Consider the following 22,207-nt stretch of genomic DNA (forward strand, 5'->3'; position numbering starts at 1 on the left):
AATGCTTAAAAATACAAAAAATAAATTTTTTAAGTATTGAGGTAATCGTCAATGAAAGCAAAGATTAAATAATAATAATATCTGATTATCTGAAATCATCATCATTACATAAACAGTAAAAGTTCAAACAAAATAACACTGAATTGTACACTTAACTGTGAGTATATTTCTGTATTTTAATTATACACTTAATTGTGAGCATATTTCTGTATTTTAATTATACACTTAATTGTGTGTATCTAAATAACACCAAATTGTGTTCAAAAAATATATAACTGACCTTCTACATAACTATTTTAACACTTCAATTTTCTTTAGTCACCTTCATTTTGCATTGTAATATCGCAGCAGGCTACTCATTAATCTCATTCCAAGTTGAGGTCAAGATTAACTTGAAATAATTTTATTTTTGTGCCTCCTCTTGCACTTAACCACCTCATGCAATAATAAAAAAAACAAGGAATTGTCACTTCTTGGTTTGTTGAGCTGGAATGCTGGATTTGCAAATCATTGTATGACTTATTTTCTACCAAATTTCAAGTTACCTCTTGTGGGCTAATTTTGTTGAGTTCAATTCTTGCGTCTCTATGCTGAATTTTGTGTCTTGAGCTCGTTTCGTTAGGCTCTAATTCTAGTGCGCCTGTGTGCAATCTTGTGCATTTGAACATAAGGAAATGAAAGTCTAAAAATTAGTAAAATTGATATAAATAAGTAGATGGCAAAAGGCTGCATTATATTACACCATTTAGTGATCATTAGGTTGCATATAATGGGTGGATGGTTATATCCTCAAGCATTTTTATTGTTCACTTGGGAGCTTATGTTCTAAATACCAGACATTACACAAAAGAAGTGCAGAACATTTTCTTTAGCATGATTTCATATTATGCAAACTCTAAGCCTAGACAGAGTTACAGATGATATCGTACTAACCATTTATCCTAATTTTCAGGGCATTGTCTGCATGGTATGAGAAACGTGATTGGTTTAATTTATTGTGCAAGCAAGTAATGGATCAAGACTGGTCATGGAATAGACCAGCACTGAACTATATGGAACTTTACCATAGCGCAAGGAAATGAGATACACGAGATATGAATGCATTTCAAGTGTATCCACTCGCCTCATGTACATTGATAAACAATTGATGCTGAAAGATTTTAAAGGCATATTTTTCAGTTTAGTCATCCAGTTCTACATTCTGCAACTATTCAAGCCAAAGTATTCATGACCCTTACCTCAGTGTTGAATATTTCCAGCTTTGCTTCAGGAGGTATGTGGTGACAACCTCCTTTATGACAGCAGTACCTATAAAATGATGTTTCAAGACCCACAATTAGTGGGTAAGCGAAAGCCAGCTTCTATTGCAGCCTATCAATGGAAGGCTTTCTCCAAGGTTCGTGTGGCAAACAGAGAAAAGAAGAAAAGCTCTTACATAAATAAGCTAGCAACAAAAAACAAAACTTTTTCTGTTTAGCTGTTTGTATATCATTAAGTGCCGAAAAAAGATGGTACAACATAGTCCAATATGTTAAAAGATTATTTCTCGTCTTTTAGCCTTAAGATAACAAGTTTGTGAAATCAGATCATAGCTCTGTTCTTTATGTAAACTTTGTTTGGGAAGAAACTCTCAAATCAATGGTGTTTATGAGTTGGTAGGTTGACCATCTTATCCGTGTATGTTAGTCCTGACTCCTGTCTATGTCAAAGCTATAATGGTAATCCATGTGCACTGATCCCACCAAATTGGGTTTGTGCATTATCTCATCTCCCAGTGTATTAAATCCAATTCTCTTTGCTACAAGTAATAGCGTACTCCAAGTTCATTGTCTTCTTTCCTCTTTCTGATTAATGTATTTATCTCTTGTAACAGATTGGCTTGTCCACATGTATGTGAGTGTCTCCTGCAGTAATGGAGCTTTTCTTTCATTCTTGCAATCCATGAAAGGGCAACTAGTCACTATACTCAACACTAATTGAATAAAATCACGGAAAGCAGAGATGCAAGTACTGTTCCACTTCAGTTTGTTTTATTGAATGAGCCCCAAAAACACATTAATTAAAATTTCATTATCATTCTAGTATATTAAACCCGATTCTCTTTGCTACAAGTAATAACATACTCCAAGTTGATTGTCTTTGCTCCTCCATCTTATTAATGTATGTATTTTTTGTAACAGATCCGTCCACATGTATGTGAGTGTCTCCTGCAGTAATGGAGCTTTTGTTTTATTCTTGCAATCCATGGAGGGCAATTAATCACTACATACTTGATCAACACTAGCTGAATAAAAACATGGAAAGCAGAGATACAAGCACTGTTCCACTTTAGTTTGTTTTATCGAATGAGCCCAAAAAAAGCATTAATTAAAAATTTTCATAATCATTCTAGTGTTTTTTATAACTTCATAAAGATGTAAGACATAATCAAAGCATTGGCCCGTTGAGTGCAATTTGCCAATACAAGTAAATCTATAGACACCCTGCAACATATCCGATTTGTATTAAAAATATGGATCAACCTTAACTTTATCCATGAAACCCTTCATGACCAAGACAGGCATGTCCTTGACTGACATCGCAGTCACTCATCTCCCAACAAGCACTTGTAATGTTCCCTTCTTAGGCATGATGTTTCAGTTGGTTCTCTTCTTCAGAAGGTTCAATTGGCTTCGTCACTTTTGGCCTTGGGATGTTTTTGGAGAGATAAGTTCATTCATTTAAATAATGTTATATTTTAAAGTTGACCCCTTGACCTAGCTTCATCACTTCAAGTTGTTTTAAAAGGTGGTCTTCAAAGGTGGACGCATCATGGAAGGAATTTAATATTTCCTAAGGTCTAAAATCTTGTTTATGAAAAGGGGTGCCAACTTTATAAAGAGAAGTGAATTAAAATAAAGGTTAATTAAAGCTTTTAAAAGTGGCGCCATCTCTTGGAGAAAAATTCAAATGTGAAATTAGGGCGCACTTTCTAGAAGCCTCTAGAGATTTCTTGTTAAGCTTATAAATGGAGGTCTTTTCCTTTCATTTGGCTTTTGATGTCTATGGAAGTGTTACTCTGTCGGTATTGGGGTTGCTTCGAAGAATGAATGCCCTCTAGCCTTGGCATTGCTTCTTGCTTGAAAGATAGCAACTAGTGGTGATTTAGTGTAGTTGTGAGAGTTTGTAGTGAGGATTGCATTGTAGCTTGATGTGTGCTGGAAGTTCAGTTATTTGCATTTCATTTCATTTTCAGGAGTCGTGGTTAGCAGGGCAGATTTGTAGTTTCACTCATATAATTCAAAATAAAAACATATTCATTCTGGGTATTGCATATTTCCTCTTGTTTTGGCTGGGTGCTCCTTTGTGCAAATTTGCAGATTCTAATATGAAGTGTTTTATTTTATAGAGAAGAATCGCCATTCTTGCCTAGCGTCACTGTTGGGAATTGCCTTGGGGTTCATGTTAAATAATCTGTTGGTTTAATGTCTAATTTCCTTGTATTGGTTTGTTCGCCTCCTTCATAGGAAGCCATTGCTTTTGGTCTTGGGTCATTCGGACTAGTATCGAGAGAGTAATGAGCATTTTAGTGATTCCATGTGTTGCTGATTAAGCATTTCAAGTGCAGGTCAGTCATAAATCAGAATATTAAGATTGATCCTTGAGTAGAATTTCTTGGACTTATCATTCTTGTTAAGCCCGAGAGAGTCTTCTATATTGTTGCAGCATTGTATAGTCTTAATCTTATGATCTTGGCAAGCATTCACTATCATATTGTAAGCTGAACAGTAGTACTGGCAGCATTTCTTCTCATTTTCATTTCACGCTTGTTATTTACATTTAATTCATTTTCTAAGTTCTTAGCATCTCCGCCATATGGTAGTTCCATTCCCACCCTGGGTTTGAAAGCACATGCTTGGTGTCGAGTTTTCCTTCCAACAGTTGTAATTGTAAAGATCCTCTAATCATATGTTAGTCCATCTTGGGCACATTCTTGGTTAGAGTTGCTTTCAGTATGCACTAAGATCCTCTGACCATATGCTAGTCCATTTTGGGCACATTCTTGGTTAGAGTTGCTTTCAGAATGCTTTAAGACCCTCTGACCATATGCTCACGCCTTGCCCAACCCGGGATCCTGGTGTACATTCTTGGTTAGAGTTGTATTCCGCATCGTTTTGGTTTAAGTGCTAACCCTAACGGATGTGTGTTGCATTACTTTTTGTAATTGAAAAATTGAAAAAAATGGTTTGGGATATTTCAGTGGTATCAGAGCTTTACATCCTGCCATCCTGTGAAACAAACCTTCTATGAGTGACAGAGAAAGAAGATACTTAGCAAGGGAAGATAAGAAGGCCGCAAGTTAGTTTCAGTTTCAGTGGTATTAGGTTCCTGAAGGTCAGACAGCATCAAAGGTTTTGAGGGCTCATTGGGAGTCTTCTCCGGAAACAGAAATGGGGGACAGTGAGAGGCCAGTGGGTGGTACTAAGAGGTTTACAAGTAGTCAGGATGAAAGTGGAAAAGGAAGGGAAAGAACACCAAGTCCGGGAAGGAGGTTCAAGAGGAAGATGGATGCATTAATGGATATGGTATCTCTCATGATGGGGAAAATGGGTCAGAGTTCTAATTCACAGAACAATCAAGAGCACACCGGAGAACACAGCGGCTCCAACCAGCATAATGAACATACTGCTCTGCATACTTCAAATAGAACAAACATTTCTTCCAGGCCTTTTAAACCCACCTTCTTGGCACCAGTAAACCCTCAACCTGATCTGGGAGAGAATGCATCATTTGTGGAACAATTGAGACTTGATCGTGCTGAGTATGAGTCTCTTCCTGATGGAATCAAGCTAGACATGTCTTACAATGATTTTGTGGACCATAAAAGGAAGAATAAAGGACATGGGAGACATCGTGAACATAGGGAAGCAACAATACAGAGGGATTTGCATCAAGCAATCAACAAGGTTATGCTTCCACATTTTGACGGGAGTGACAATAGTCCAGCTAGAGCTTGGATACAAAAGTTAGACAACTATCTAGCTCTTAGACCTATGACAGAAGAGGAGGCAATCAAGTTTGCTACGCTTCATTTAGATGGGGTAGCACACGAATGGTGGTACCATGGTCTAGTCACCTTGGGGCATCGGTTGATCACTACCTATGATGAGTTCACCAATAGGCTCACAGAGAGATTCGAGAAAAAGGATCCAGAAGTGCATTTCAGAGAATTGGCACAGTCGATGCTTACATAGCTGAATTTCAGAGGCTTTCAGTAATGGTCACGGGAATCACCGAGAGGCGGTTGGTGATCCCATTCAGTGAAGGGCTTATGGAACCACTCAAGGGTTGGATTAAAGCTTTCGATCCACCCTCCTTACAAGAGGCAATGAAAAAAACAAGAAATATGGAGTGGGCTGCTCCTAAGGCAAAAATTCAATCCAAGCCATTATTTCACAAAAAGGATAAAGGAAAGGGACCTCACCATAAGGAGTTCAAACAGCATAACACTCATGTCTCAAGGCTGGACCCAGAGACACTTAACGAACTCCGAAGAAAGGGGTTATGTTTCCAGTGTAGAGAAAAATGGTCCCAAGATCATATTTGCCCAAAGGGAGTCAAAATTCATCAAATTGAATACCATTTAGCTGGAGAAAGCGATTCTGATTCTTCAGACCAGCAATCAGATTGTGATGACAGTGAAGTGGAAAGAGTTCCCGAAGAATCTGAAGGTGAAAAAGGAAGTGGGGGTACCTTGGCTCAACTTTCGAGCTTTCAAAAAATATGAATCCTTCAAGGTTCGAGGGATGATTAAGGGGCAGCGAATAGTTGCTTTGATTGATACTGGAGCAACGCATAACTTCATTGATGAAGTGGCGGTGGCAAAGAAAGGGCTGCAAACAGAAATTTTGAAGGCTTCAAGGTTATGGTTGCTGATGGGTTTCACATTTCTTGCACCAAGAAGATCCCAAATATGTCTATGCAATTGGGCAACTACAAAGTCAAGGATGACTTCTATGTAGTCAGCATTGGAGATACGGATGTCGTCCTAGGCATTCAATGGATGTGTTCACTTGGAGAGATCTCCCTAAATCTGCAAACCATGGAGCTCAAGTTTCAATCCGATGGGAAGAAGGTGGTGTTAAGAGGAATGTCTAACGGTGGACCTCGGATTGTGTCATTCAAGCGAATGGCAAAATTGATTCGGCATGATCTAGTTGAGTGGGTTGCGAAATGTATGATTCTCTCAGCTAGTCTGGTTGAAACAAAGAGGGACTACCCTCCTGATATCCAGTCCTTACTCACCAAGAAGAGTAAAGTGTTCCTAGGCTACCTCCCGAACGAGGCTCAGAGCATGTCATAGAGCTCAAGGAAGGGGCTAAACCAGTTATCACAACTCCATATCGGTACCCTAAGAAGCAAAAGGATGAGATTGAGAAAAATATTAAGGAACTCTTGGAGATGGGCTTCATTCGTCCAAGTAAGAGTCATTTCGCTTCAACAGTTGTCCTTGTGAAGAAGAAGGATGGTACCATTCGCATGTGTGTGGATTATCGTGCTTTGAATCAAAGCACCATCAAAAATCGATATCCCATTCCAAGGATAGATGAGCTACATGGAGCCAAGTTCTTCTCAAAGATTGATCTGAGGTCGGGCTACTACCAAATTCGGATGAGAGGGTCGTATGTTGAGAAGACAACATTTAGGTGTCACTATGGTCACTTCAAGTTTTTAGTCATGCCATTTGGGTTGACTAATGCTCCTGCTACCTTCCAGTCTTGTATGAACAGAGTCTTTCAGAAGCAGTTGAGGAACTTCGTGTTAATTTTTTTTTATGACATTCTGATCTACAGCAAGACATGGGAAGAACACCTCAAGCACTTAGAGGAAGTGCTTAGCATCCTTGAATGAGAAAGTCGGTTTGCCAAAGAATCCAAATGTGAATTTGGAATGAAGGAGCTACTTTACCTTGGTCACATAATCAGTGTTGATGGAGCGAAGGTTGATCCCGAAAAGATCAAGGCAATAGTTGATTGGCCACCCCCAGAGAACTTGACTCATTTGAAAGGGTTCTTGGGTCTTTGTGGTTTTTACAGAAGATTTGTGAAGGGCTATTCACAAAACGTTGCTCCTCTTACTGACCTCACGAAAAAGGGAGCTTTTTGTTGGACAGAAAAGGTTCAAACTACTTTTGATAAGTTTAAGAAGATCATGAGCTCTTCTCCGGTTTTGGCAATTCCAGATTTCTCCAAGCCCTTCGAGCTACAATGTGATGCATCTGGAGAAGGTGTTGGGGCTGTTTTGATGCAAGACAAGCATCCCATTGTATTTGAGAGCAGAAAATTAAGAGGTGTTGAAAGGACCTACTCCATCTATGACAAGGAAATGCTTGCAATCATGCATGCATTAGCTAAGTTCAGACAGTATTTGGTGGGGAGCAAATTTGTGGTCAAGACTGATCACAATAGTCTCAAGCACTTCATGCATCAGAAGGATTTGAACGAGAGACAACAAAAGTGGGTGAGTAAGCTTCAAGCTTACGATTTTGACATTGAGTATGTCAAAGAGAAAAACAATATTGTGGCTGATGCTCTATCTAGAAGACCTCATCTGAGTTCATTTTGTGAGCTCACTTCTGATTGGAAGGACATGTTGCTCACTGATTATGCCAAAAATCAATTGGCAATCAGCAACATTGAAGGTACTTTTCATGACGAAAGGTACAAGGTGGTTGATGGGCTGATACACTACAAGGGTAGAATCTTTGTGGTGGCTGATTCTAAGCTCAGAAAGAAGATTTTGATGACATTCCATGACATTCCACTTGCTGGTCATCAAGGTTTCTTCAAGACATATAGGCAGACTTGGGAAAGGTTTGCTTGGAAAGGGCTGAAAGGGGAAGTTCAACGCTACATCCAGGTTTGTCCAACTTGTCAGACGAACAAGAATGAGCACACTCTACTTGTTGGTCTGCTGCAACCTCTTCCCATTCCCAACCAAAAATGGGAAAGCATATCAATGGACTTCATCACTGGGTTGCCAGAGGCCCAAGGCAAAGATTGTATCTATGTTGTAGTGGACAAATTGACAAAGTTTGCTCACTTCTTTGCCATCACGAGCTCTTTTTCAGCAGCTCAAGTTGCAAATTTGTTTTTTCATGAGGTGTTTAGATTGCATCGGTTGCCGAAAAACATTGTGAGTGATAGGGACAGTAAGTTCCTAAGCACCTTTTGGCAAGAAGTCTTCAGGATGAGTGGTACGGTGCTTACTCCAAGCACTAGTTATCACCCCCAAACCGATGGACAAACAGAGATAGTGAACAAGTGGTTGGAAGGCTATCTGAGAAACTATGTTTCGGAGCAGCAAAGAGCATGGGTGAAATGGCTCCACATAGGCGAATATTGTTACAATTCTTCCTTTCACATGTCAATAAGGATGTCTCCCTTCATGGCTCTCTATGGTTATGAGGCTCCTAGCTTTGCTGATTTGGTGTTTGGTGATAGCAAAGCCCCTCAAGCCAAGGATTTGTTGCAGCAAAGTCGAGACATCTTGAAATCCTTGAAGAACAACTTGCAGATTGCTCAGAATCAGTAGAAGATGTACGTTGATCAATGACGCGTTGAGCGCTCTTTTGAGATTGGAGATATGGTTTATCTCCGACTACAGACATACAGACAGTCTACTCTCAAGAAGAGTGGAGCTGAGAAGCTCAAGCCTCGTTTCTATGGGCCATTCCAAGTCATCAGAAAGGTTGGAGCAGTAGCTTATGAGTTGGAGCTATTTTCGAGTAGTAAAGTGCACAATGTCTTCCACGTGTCTCGCCTCAAGAAGGCACTTGGACATAATGTTATTGCTTCTTCACAATTACCACCTCTGGACGAAGAAGGGCAGTTGATTTTGATTTCGGAAGAGATTGTTGATTCCAGAGACCGTTTTTTGAGAAGAAGAACAATCAAGGAATACTTGGTGAGATGGAAGAATTTGCCCTTGGAGGATGCAACTTAGGAGAATGAGGAGATTTTGCAGCATCCAAACTTGCAATTGCTTGAAGACAAGCAATCTTGGGGAGGGTGGACTGTAATGTCCCCTTCTCATGCGTGATGTTTCAATTGGTTCTCTTCTTCAGTTGGTTCAGTTGGCTTCGTCACTTTTGGCCTTGGGATGTTTTAATGTTATATTTTAAAGTTGACCCCTTGGCCTAGCTTCATCACTTCAAGTTGTTTTAAAAGGTGGTCTTCAAGGGTGGACGCATCATGGAAGGGATTTAATATTTCCTAAGGTCTAAAATCTTGCTTATGAAAAGGGGTGCCAACTTTATGAAGAGAAGTGAATTAAAATAAAAGTTAATTAAAGCTTTTAAAAGTGGTGCCATCTCTTGGAGGAAAATTCAAATGTGAAATTAGGGCGCACTTTCTAGAAGCCTCTAGAGATTTCTTGTTAAGCTTATAAATGGAGGCCTCTTCCCTTCATTTGGCATTTGATGTCTATGGAAGTGTTACTTTGTCGGAATGGTATTGGGGTTGCTTCGAGAAATGAATGCCTCCTAGCCTTGGCATTGCTTCTTGCTTGAAAGATAGCAACTAGTGCATTGCTTCTTGCTTGAAAGATAGCAACTAGTGGTGATTTAGTGTAGTTGTGAGAGTTTGTAGTGAGGATTGCATTGTAGCTTGATGTGTGCTGGAAGTTCAGTTATTTGCATTTTATTTCATTTTCGGGAGTCGCAGTTAGCAGGGCAGATTTGTAGTTTCACTTATAATTCAAAATAAAAACATATTCATTCTGGGTATTGCATATTTCCTCTTGTTTTGGTTGGGCGCTCCTTTGTGCAAATTTGCAGATTCTAATATTAAGTGTTTTATTTTATAGAGAAGAATCGTCATTCTTGCCTTGCGTCAGTGTTGGGAATTGCCTTGGGGTTCGTGTTAAATAATCTGTTGGGCTAATATCTGATTTCCTTGTATTGGTTTGTTCGCCTCCTTCATAGGAAGCCATTGCTTTTGGTCTTGGTTCATTCAGACTAGTATCGAGAGAGTAATGAGCATTTTAGTGATTCCATGTGTTGCTGATTAAGCATTTCAAGTGCAGGTCAGTCGTAAATCAGAATATTAAGATTTATCCTTGAGTAGAATTTCTTGGACTTATCATTCTTGTTAAGCCCGAGAGAGTCTTCTATATTGTTGCAGCATTGTATAGTCTTATTCTTATGATCTGGGCAAGCATTCACTATCATATTGTAAGGTGAACAGTAGTACTGGCAGCATTTCTTCTCATTTTCATTTCACGCTTGTTATTTACATTTAATTCCATTTCTAAGTTCTTAGCATCTCCGCCATATGGTAGCTCCATTCCCACCAGGGGTTTGAAAGCACATGCTTGGTGTCGAGTTTTCCTTCCAGCAGTTGTAATTGTAAAGATCCTCTGACCAGATGTTAGTCCATCTCGGGCACATTCTTGGTTAGAGTTGCTTTCAGCATGCACTAAGATCCTCTAACCATATGCTAGTCCATTTTGGGCACATTCTTGGTTAGAGTTAATTTCATAATGCTTTAAGACCCTTTAACCATATGTTCACGCCTTGCCCAACCCCGGATCCTGCTGTACATTCTTGGTTAGAGTTGTATTCTACATCGTTTTGGTTTAAGTGCTAACCCTAATGGATGTGTGTTGCATTACTTTTTGTAATTGAAAAATTGAAAAAATTGGTCTGGGATATTTCAGCACTGAACTTCCATCAACTCTAGACACTAATAATGCCCCCATACCATGTCACCCCCACCCCTCTTCTAAACAAAAAGAAGATATAACTTTCCAAAGTGGTCCACAATTTATGATCAAATTAGACAAGCCATAAAACATAGGGATCCCACTCTTAATCCTATAGGAGACCTACCAAGTGTTGTGCTAGTTTGGGTTTGTATCCCGTAACTCCAAAACAAGTATTGTTAGGAAACATTTTTGGAAAATTAGGATATAATATGGAAAATATATCGAAACGTCCAAATTTGCAAGTAGTTGTGGAGTCAACTTTCCAAATTTGCATCAATCTAGATTTAGACAAGCAACTATAATCATCTAATAACATCCCATTTAGATGTTCAATTATGATGAGCATGGTCATCTTGCAAGAGTTTGCCCTTCCATCAAAGTACCACACTACCACGCTTTGTCAAGAATAATTACATGACATGTGAAAGGGGATCTCATTGTACCCTTCATAAATCACACAACAAAATCTCCCCAAAGAAACAAAGCAAATCAGATCAAGGAATCAATCTCACTAATTGAACTCATTTGTAGCTTTAAAGGATACAAATGAAGGTGAACACCAACAATCAAAGGATAAATGAATGATCCAGCTCCTAAGATTATTTCGGCCATTAGGGCTAGTGAAGCAAAGCAACCATGGAAATGATGTCAACTTTCTTTAATGACAAGAAGAAATGGGTAACAAATGGGGAAAGCAAGAAACTTTGAAGATGATCTCATTTCTATTTATATGGAAAGAGTCAAGGTGAATGATAAAACAAGAAAATATGTGTTTTTTTATTAAATTTGAATTTGTGCTTGAGTATCATTGTTTTATGATAATCAAATTCATCACTCAACAAAAGTGACAAAAATCACCGACAAGTGCATGATTGCTATAGTGAATGCTAATTTATTGCAACTCACATAGATCTATCACAACTTTTTTTTTACTACAATGATGAATAGATGTCTATAGTTTAAACTGAACAAAATAGTATGAAAAATAGGAAAATGCCTTAAATATTGGAAAGCTTTGAAGAATTCTTATTGATGCAAGCAACAAATTCATCTCAACATAAGCAATCAATGGGGAACTTGAAAGGACATGACTTTGGATGTTCTATTTTTTTTTAATAGGCTTCTAATACAATAGAGGACCATTCCACAACTATGAGAAGGAAGTTAGGAATCTATTCAAGCTTCTATGAAGATTTGGAGAAATAGAGGACACCAATGTAGAGAGTTTAAAATGAGCAAATAGAGGATTGAAACAACCATTGGACTTGTATTTCCACCTTTGTATTCATTTACAAATAATATGAGAAGGTAGAACTACTATTAGCACCTAGCAAGCTAGATTTTTCCTCCCAAATTATGTTTCCTAAGTGAAAATGGTGTTATTTTGTATGGTTGTTTTGTTGCTTTACTTTGAAACTTAAGTAGGCTTAATTTTGCTTCTGAAGGATAGGATAGTGGTTGTAATTAGAGTATAGAAATTCTCTTGATCCACAAAGCAAAGTTTTTGTAGGTGATTATATATCATTTTGGTATCATAGCAAGAAAAAACTTGTGGGAAATCAAGTGAAAGTGGAGTTGTATGATAGTGGCAAGGTCTTCAAGTGAAGGAAGTTTATTCCCAATGGATTTAGTAATTAGAACATGTTCAAATAAGGAAATCAAGATGGAAGACATTAATGAAAGAGTTACACGGAATCAGTAGTGAAGCATCAACAATGGATCACTTAACAACATGATTGTTTGAGCATGCAATACGATCAAATGAATAAAAAACAATCATCTAGTAGCACTCTGATGTTGTAATGTACTCTAATGTCCACTTCTCCGTAGTGATTAGTTTAGTTGGTCGTTAGCCTATTTCAGAGGCCCATAGGCTAGTCAGGAGCAGAAATTAGGGTTTCCTATTTTCTAGAAGGATTCTTTGGTGTTTTCAGAGGGTGTATGTGGAGTTTGATAGTTTGGATCCTAGATTCGTTCTGGGTTTTCAAAGAGCTTCAAGATGGTTCAACACGCATTTGCATCGGGTGACTTTTTCTGGACTTGTTATTTTTAGTAAGTGCAACGGCTGCTCAGAATGTGCTTAAAATCACTTTGGAAACACTTAATATTTTTAGTAGTATGTTATTTCTAGTAAGTACTATTTTTAGCAGGATGTCAGCAGGCCTGTTCAGATGGCTATTTCCAGCAAGTCAGTTTGAGCAGTTGGTCTTCCAAGCATTTTTTGGTGCTATTCTTGGCAAGGGTTCTTCAACTCAGTTCAGTGACTATTTCTGGCAGGGCAATTCTCTCAACTTGTTTCCCCATATCCTTGGAGCTTGTTTTGGTAGGTTCAGTATTTGATGAAAAATGGTGTTTTAAATTAAATTATAACTTAAGGCAAAGGTTGGACGATTTATTTTAAAGGGATTACTTAAGTTATATTGATATCTAAGTCATTTCCTTAATTATATATTGGGTGATTTGTTGTTGAGGAAAAATACTTTATAAAGTGAAATATTAATAAGGCAAGATGGACGCCTTATGGAGAAATAAGGTAATTTATAATATATTTCACTTATCTACCTTGGATGCCACATTATGATTTTATTGTCATTTTTATAAAGTATATTTGCTCCTATGAGAAGGCCGATTTGGAGAAAGGAGAAATGAAATGTGATTTCAAAATAATGTGAAGTGAATGTGCATTTTGGTTTGGACTCCCAAGTGTAATGCCATTTCATTTCATTTCATGGCAATTTGGAGGGAGCTAAATTTGAATTTGGGGCTCCAAAAAGTTATAAATAAGAGTGTTGGGCTCTTGTTTTGATATCCAAGAATTTTTATAATGAAATGTTGTCGAAATGTAGAGTGAAAGCTTCGGGGAACGCTTACCTCCTAGCCATAGCTTGATTTCTTGCTTGCAATACAGCAATTAGTCGAGCCAGAGACTGCTCTTCATTGAGGGGAGTGGATTGAAGATAATGTTGCAGATTTATATATTAGATTTCTGATTTTTGGGAGTGTTGTAGTGTATTCTTGTTGCTAGTCGCCAAGTGTGCTAAAGTGGATTTTGGGTCGCAGGTCTCAATGTGTCATTCTTCTCGTTCTGAGTATTTCATCTATCTTTCTTTATGGTTTAGGTGATTCATTTTGCAAGTTTATAGAGCTTAAAATGGTGTTTTGGATTTTATTTTTGCAAAATCGTACCTTAGTTGGTCGTACCATGTGGCTGAGCACTTTGGAATGCGTGCATAAATTATTGGCGTCGTTTTGCCATGTTTTTTTGTCCTATGAATGATCGCCTACCTCCTAGTGATCTTTTGCTTTTAGTTTCGTGTCATTTGGTTAAGAATTGAGTGATTGCATTCTTCAGTTCTTTAGCTTGTCCTTGGTTGGTTTACCGCCAAGTGATTGCATTGTTTTCATTATCCCACTGTATAAGCGGAAGGGGTTGGCTTGCTGCCCGAAGATTGTAATCATTTTTAGTTATTGGCATCTAACGATCCCCTCGACGTTGTATGCTCTCACCCTCCCAGATTGGGCTCTTGGTGATTAGAAAGTGAAGGGTTACTTTCAGCAGCATTTGGTTTTCATTTCCTAACCATAACAAGTGTTGTGTTGAATGTAATTGTGGAAATAATTGGGAAAAAATTAAGGAGAATATTACAGTGGTATTACAAAAATGACCAATAAGTGCATGATTTCTATAGTGAATGCTAATTTATTGCAACTCACATAGATCTATCACAAGTTTTCTTTGACTACAATAACGAATAGATGTCTATAGTTTAAATTGAACAAAATATTATGAAAATAGGAAAATGTCTTAAATATAGGAAAGCTTTGAAGAATTCTTATTGATGCAAGCAACAAATTCATCTCAACATAAGCAATCAATGGGGAACTTGAAAGGACATGACTTTGGATGTTCTATTTTTGTTTTTATAGGCTTCTAATACAATAGAGGACCATGCCACAACTATGAGAAGGAAGTTAGGAATCTATTCAAGCTTCTATGAAGATTTGGAGAAATAGAGGACACCAATGTAGAGAGTTTACAATGAGCAAATAGAGGATTGAAACAACCATTGGACTTGTATTTCCACCTTTGTATTCATTTACAAATAATATGAGAAGGTAGAACTACTATTAGCACCTAGCAAGCTAGATTTTTCCTCCCAAATTGTGTTTCCTAAGTGAAAATGGTATTATTGTGTGTGGTTGTTTCGTTGCTTTACTTTAAAACTTAAGCAGGCTTAATTTTGCTTCCGAAGGATAGGATAGTGGTTCTAATTAGAGTATAGAAATTCTCTAATGTATCTTGATCCTCAAAGCAAAGTTTTTGTAGGTGATTACATATCATTTTGGTATCATAGCAAGAAAAAACTTGTGGGAAATCAAATGAAAGTGGAGTTGTATGATAGTGGCAAGGTCTTCAAGTGAAGGAAGTTTATTCCCAAGGGATTTAGTAATTAGAACATGTTGGAATAAGGAAATCAAGATGGAAGACATTAATGAAAGAGTTACACAGAATCAGTAGTGAAGCATCAACAATGGATCACTTGACAACATGATTGTTTAAGCATGCAATACAATCAAATGAATAAAAAACAATCATCTAGTAGCACTCTTATGTTGTAATGTACCCTTTATCGACCTAGGTGTTTGGAGATAACCACTTAACCTATTTCATTTTTGTAGGCTAATTCTAGGTTTTGGAGATGGAATAATATAATTAATTAAATTAAAGTTGTATTAAATTCTTATTTTACATGCAACTTAACTTTAATTAATTATTTTATTAGAAATGACTAGTCAAGTTTAAAGTGGCTTTTCAAGAGAGCAAAAGTTGTTTAAAAATTTTAAAAGACCGCTTTATTAGGGTAAAGTAATATTTCTTGAAAGTTCAAAAATGAAGGATAAAAACCAATTTGGAAGATAAAGGCTCATCTCTTGGTCATAATAAAAAACAATCATCTAGTAGCACTCTAATGTTGTAATGTACCCTTTATCGACCTAGGTGTTTGGAGATAACCACTTAACCTATTTCATTTTTGTAGGCTAATTCTAGGTTTTGAAGATAAACCACTTAACCTATTTCATTTTTGTAGGCTAATTCTAGGTTTTGGAGATGGAATAATATAATTAATTAAATTAAAGTTGTATTAAATTCTTATTTTACATGCAACTTAACTTTAATTAATTATTTTATTAGAAGTGACTAGTCAAGTTTAAAGTGGCTTTTCAAGAGAGCGAAAGTTAATTAAAAAATTTAAAAGGACTGCTTTATTAGGGTAAAGTAATATTTCTTGAAAGTTCAAAAATGAAGTATAAAAACCAATTTGGAAGATAAAGGCTCATCTCTTGGACATTTTTATTTCTCATTGTGAAGATTGGACATTTTTTTTCATCTTAAACCCTAGAACAAAATCCCTAAAGATTGTTGGTTTCAAAGAGAGATTTCTTCCTAGTCAATCTAGTTGAATTCAAGCAAGATTCATAGCTGAACCAAATACTTAGGTAAGAGTCTAAGAGGAATTGCTACAATTGCTTCCATGGTTCGTTAATAGATTAATCTATAATTAAATATTTTGGTTTAAGGGTAAATTTGAGCAAGTAAATGTTATATGCATATGCAATGTGTTGGATGGTATAGGGGAAGTAATGGTAATAGCTAGTTGCATCAATGGGATTCATTTTCATAGTTGTTAGTGAGCCTTAAATCCATTGTTGATTGTCACCAATAGCCATGTCTTATATAAGGTTTGTTTACGAATATAAGGTAAATACACACTAGAGTTGTCAGATGATAAGGAAGTTATCACAGATTTGAGGGAGGCATGATTAGTGGTTGAATAACATTATTTATTGCCCTAAGTGATAGGTCGTGTCTTGGACATGGTAAAAACTAGCAGAAGCACATTATAGGAGGTGCATTGATTTTTCAAGGTTTTAATCCTTAATGTTAGTCATGATTCCATTTAAGGGAATTCTAAGGAGTTCCTAGAGGTGGTGCAACCTGGAAGAAGTCAGCTGGGTAAGTCCAACACTCATATTATTTTGACCCATACCAAATCTTTAAAGAGGGATGCACTATTTTGGGAATATTTAGTGGGGCTTCCAAGCAATAACAAACATTCATATAGTCATTCAATTATCTACAAATATTTATTCGGAGTTTATACACAGTCATATTTGTTTACTATAATATCTACTTTCCAATTTATTGCAGCAAATGGTATTGTGAAAACATTCTAGCATTACATTCTTATTATTCATTATTGTTATAAGTCTTTTATAAGACTGCAGGAATCGGGTAGCCCCTCTATAAACTGCAGTGTACTAGCTCTAAACTTTTTAATGTGAGCGGTAATGTTGGCATGGCATGCCCTTTAATATCAACATGAGCTGGGGGAACTAGACCTCGTGACCTCATGCCTACCACAGGAAGCTCACATCAATCGAGTCAGGCCTCCAACCCATTATTGTTATAATCTCAATAAGTAGCCTATGTTGTTTATGAAGTAAAATGTATCTTATCATTGTAAACATATATATAAATTTTTCAAAAACAAAAAAAAGTATAAATAATAATTCAATACAATCAACATTTTTTATAAGTCAATTTCAAGGAAACCATCAAAGCAAATAGTTTGGAATATTATAACAATATTAGAGTAGTGTATTTTGCTAGCCAGTGGGGGTTTAATTAACTAATGCAATGAAGAATTTCATGCGTAGCTAGGTGAACGTGTGTATAGGTAGTATTTGAGGAGAAAGATCTTCAAATAATACAATAGAGGGAGTTCCAAATAATTTTGTAATTGAAATATAGTTAAAAGAAATCATGGCTAATAGAAGAGATGTTTTAAGAAGGTAACAACATGCAATGATTTTGAATTATTTGGCTATAGGACAGCAGCAAATCACTCAATTATTAACACAAATTATGCAAAATCTAAATATGAACAGGGTCGATCAAAACAATAATGGCTATAATGGGGATTTATTAATACAAATATTTGGGCTAACAACTACAAGGTAGATATTGGATCATCTACGCCTTTAATGCCTACTTTCTAGATGGGGAACTAGCAAGTAATGAAGGACAACCAAACCATAAAGAGGGTTTGGTAGATTATTTGCATGAGAATTAGTCCTTGGGTGATGAATTTCATGTTGTCGTGTCTTTACCAAACTTTTGTCAAACTCAAAATGAGAAATAGACCTAAAAGGGATAAGATCCTTAAAACCAGGATTTACAAAGGAGGTTTAGTAATTATCCATTCCCATCTTTGATGGTTCCAACAAATGCACTTCTAAGTATTGAATTCAAAAATTGGATACTTATTTTAGACACTAAAAATTGTCCACTTGCAATTGACATTTTACTAATTTTCTTCTAAATTAATGAAATAATTTTAGTTATTTGATTAGACTAACTTCATTCTTCAAATTCAAATTCAAAAATCAATTTTCCCTCCTTTTCTCATAATTAAATAATTTTTAATTATTTAATAATTTTCTTCCAATATTAATTAAATAATTTTTATTACTTAATTTTTTTTTCCCAAATGAAATTGAATCATTTTTATTATTTGGTTATTTAATTCTTTTTCTTCCACTTCCTTATAATTAAATAATTATATTTAGTTCGCTAAGTCTTATATAATTAATGACTTCTTTACTTTATTTAGTTATGCACTTTTCTAAATTAGATTCATCTAAAAATAAAAATACTCTTTATTTTATCCTTTCATGCACATTTTTTTTTAATTATAATTTAATATTAAATATTTCTCCACTTCCACCTCTCAACTAACACTCACTTTGAGTTCAACTAATTAATCAATTCACTTAATTGATTAATCAAATCAACTTTTTTCCATCATGCAATTAATTTTCTTCTAATCATGGCATCTCATTGAATCTCATCCATTGATCTTCAATTCTTCTCATTAGATCACCATTGTTGATCAATATCAAAAAATCTATAAATGCAACCTTCATCATCGTCGTCATTCAACAACCACAATCTTCGAAACTTTTGAGAATTGCATTGGAGCTTTCATGTGATCATGTTGTTGAAATAGTGCTCCAATATAATATTGAGAGCAACATATTAACAATACATGAAAGTTCAAAAGAGCGATGGAGGCAAAAATGATGTTTGCATAAGGTTTGATTGTTTTATCATTTGATTTATTCATTTTATCATGTACATTCTTCAATGTTTGAGATTTAAAACATAGTGTGTTTCTTAGGGTATATGGTTGTCTGTTATTGTCTCACACTGATTTCTAATCTAATCTCGACATTTTGGCACACCTGATGAGACCCACGTCCCTATTACTAAAAAAATTGAGAAAATTTTGAGCTTTTGAAGGTTACAAGAATCATGTGATGCACTTGTGAAGTTCTACAATGCAACCATGGGTTTTCATGACAAAACTATCAAATTTAGCAACACATCTGCTTGTGTTCTTTCACACATGCACGTGTTTTGCAATGCATTTGTGATAATTAGCACTGCAATTGTTATGTTTCTTAATACCTTAATTTTCAGCATAATAATTGCTTATTTTTTAATGCATGTAGTCTAGATCTGTGATTTTCTAACTCATAGTGAATTATGGCCTTTTGGGCATAATCATGTGTTTGTGTCTTGTTGCTTTGACTATAAGATTTATGTGCTACAATTGTTAATTCGCTGATGCAATCACAAAGTTTGGCACCAAATCAATAACTTTTTATCACACAGTCGTAGAGTTTGGCACTACATCTACTGCGTTTTGCACCACAGTTACTATTTTATGTGTCAAATCTATCAACATATTGACACATCTGTCTGGTAAAGAATAAAGGTATAATTTTGGGGCGATTTAATCATTTCATGCACTTCCATTCAGGTAAATAGAGGTTTTTGAGTTGCTAATCATATTTGTGCAGCAAATGTTGGGACAAGATATCAATCTCAAAACTATTAACATATTTTTTGCAGGTTCTTTGATTTCTAGTTAGCCCACATTTTTTTTTCTTAAGAGAAAGAACATTTTCTTTTGTGTTTCTTGTGCTTGCATGTATTTTTTTATCCAAATTGTTGTGTGTGTCCTCTCTCACTACATGGTCGTTTGAACCTGGTAACAAGAGAAAAATATAGCAATCTCCCTTTTTATTTTTTAGTAAGAGGATGCCTACGAATTTCATCACCCTAGGTTTCAACCTCAATGATGTTTTCTAACAAGGTATATAAAAGGGGGAGAGCAAAATCATTACCTCAAGGAGTGGCTAGTGTCATTCAAAGTCGAGCCACAAAACCCTTAGTCCATTGAGACTTGTTTTTTCAGGAGAGTAGAGGATACCCTTCCAATCTCGGGCTATTATAGACGAGCTCTTTGTTCACAGTTGTCCCCCAGTACAAACCTTTGTTGTAGAAACATAGGAGCCCTTGGTCATTCCCAAAGTGTGGTGCAATGTACAATATCATGCTTAAAGTTACTTGGCATGTATCGTATTGAGTAAGGTGGAAATCCCTTGACTAGAAGGTTCTTGAACCTTCGGGGTAAGAGGAAAGGTGAGCCCTTATGCAATTGGACCTCTAGCCATCGACTCTTAAGAGTGGAGTGTGCATGCACAATCCTACGGTATTTTATCGCTTGGGCATGCACTATCATGAACACACATACTTGAATAATTAGGTTGTGATTGTTTTAAGACACTTCAATTTGTGTTATACTAGTGATGCCATCGGTCTTTTCGACCTTAACCTTATTAACTTAAAATCAAGAGTCAAACAATCATTCCATTTTTATTATCTTCTGAGTATTTTCTTGAAAAAAACTAGAAACATCAAACATTGGTTCAAAATATACAACTGCTTAGAACATGAAATTTGCAAAACCAAACCAAAATTACACATCTATAGTCACTTGTCATACAATTGTTCTACAAAACCTAAGGCTACACAAAGTTACACAACTATCATTTTTGAACCGCAACTATAGCTTTCAACATCTCATTTGCCTTAGTCAGCTACACAATTGTCATATTATTTCATGCATTGTTACAGTCGACTACACATCTGTAGGATTCATTCATGCATTTGTCAAAAACTATCACACAACTGTCTTGTCGACCATATCCTAAGTTTTGGCAATCGTGAGTAGAATAACACTCTTGAAACTCCCTATCATGCATCTATCAAAGTCTATACTGCAATTGACCCATTACTTAACACATCTATACTAGACATGGATATTAGGGTTTGTACCTCGAGAATCCAAACCTTACACATTAGACTGAATCTACACAAACCAAAGACAGAGACCTTAGACCCAGCATATCATTTTAGCTTAACATTTGCATTTTGCATACCATTGCATTCACTTAGATTAAAAACACATACATTTAGGATCAAATTCACATCAAGCATCCATTCAACATTTTAGCCAAAAAGCCTAGCATATCACAACCAACAAAATCATAGCTTAGTTGGTCATTGGTAGTCTTGATCTCACAACATCATCCTATCATTAGTTGGTCCTAAAACTCATCAATCTAGTTTAGGTTTACCTTTATCAACCAACATTTTTATCATAATCCTTTTGAGATCTAGACTTTCCTAGTGTTCATTTTTGGTCCATCATTATATTAGCATAGAACCAACATCAAACATTCAAAAAATACCAAAAATCCAAAAATAAATACAACTTTTAGCTTAGCTTCGTGATAGTATTCATAACAATCATTATCCAATCTCTAGGTCTCTTATGGTCTACACAAGACCACAAAGTGAAATAAAACAAATGGATCCCTCATGAAACCCCATGTATAGTCCTACTAGCATGGTGCAATTTGGGTCCTCTTTAAACACATCGAACTCCACGACAAGGTGCCACAATGCAACCTTCTAATGATGAATCCTCCTTGACTAATATAGAGTAAAATATAACTCAAGAGGAAATTGACAATGCTTCACAAGATCCACAAATCCTAAGAGTCATGGTGCACTATTGTTCACAAACCCCAATAGCTATTTCTCGTTGCTCACACAAAATGGAGCTAAACTTCCTGTTGATTTTGACATCTCCAATGTGATAGAGCATGCACTTAATGCAACATCCCAAAACATAGGATCTCAAAACATGATACCCCACTGAATGATTCATGAGCATGCCTTTAGTAAACACCTCACCTCACATGACAAAACCAACCTATGCCACCATCCTTTGAAATATAGTTCACAAACCCACTTTACAATATTTCACCACTCGGCCAAACAATAACACAATCAACCAACACATCCCACGCAAACGACCCAAACCAAAACAACCAAAACCAAAACCAATCCACCCAAAATCAATAACCTCCTCCTACTTCACAAACAAACACGACCAATGCATCACAACACACAAACACAAACTTCATCCCACCACCAAACACATCAATTACAACTCAAACCCACACATTCGTCACACAAAAC

General features: G+C 36.3%; 1 protein-coding gene across 2 annotated transcripts in view; it reads left to right on the forward strand.

Annotated features, from left to right (window-relative positions):
* The window catches only part of LOC131047484 (starch synthase 3, chloroplastic/amyloplastic), a 302,898-nt gene extending 301,026 nt beyond the window's left edge, over positions 1-1,872 (forward strand). For both annotated transcript variants that reach the window (XM_057981392.2, XM_057981391.2), the window contains one exon: positions 953-1,872. In XM_057981392.2, the coding sequence (XP_057837375.2) occupies positions 953-1,082 (130 nt within the window). In that variant the 3' untranslated portion in view covers positions 1,083-1,872. The remainder of the gene's footprint in view (positions 1-952) is intronic.
* Positions 1,873-22,207: the final 20,335 nt, after the last annotated feature.

The sequence above is a fragment of the Cryptomeria japonica genome, chromosome 4 (genome assembly GCF_030272615.1).
Source record: "Cryptomeria japonica chromosome 4, Sugi_1.0, whole genome shotgun sequence".
Classification (NCBI taxonomy): Eukaryota; Viridiplantae; Streptophyta; class Pinopsida; order Cupressales; family Cupressaceae; genus Cryptomeria; species Cryptomeria japonica.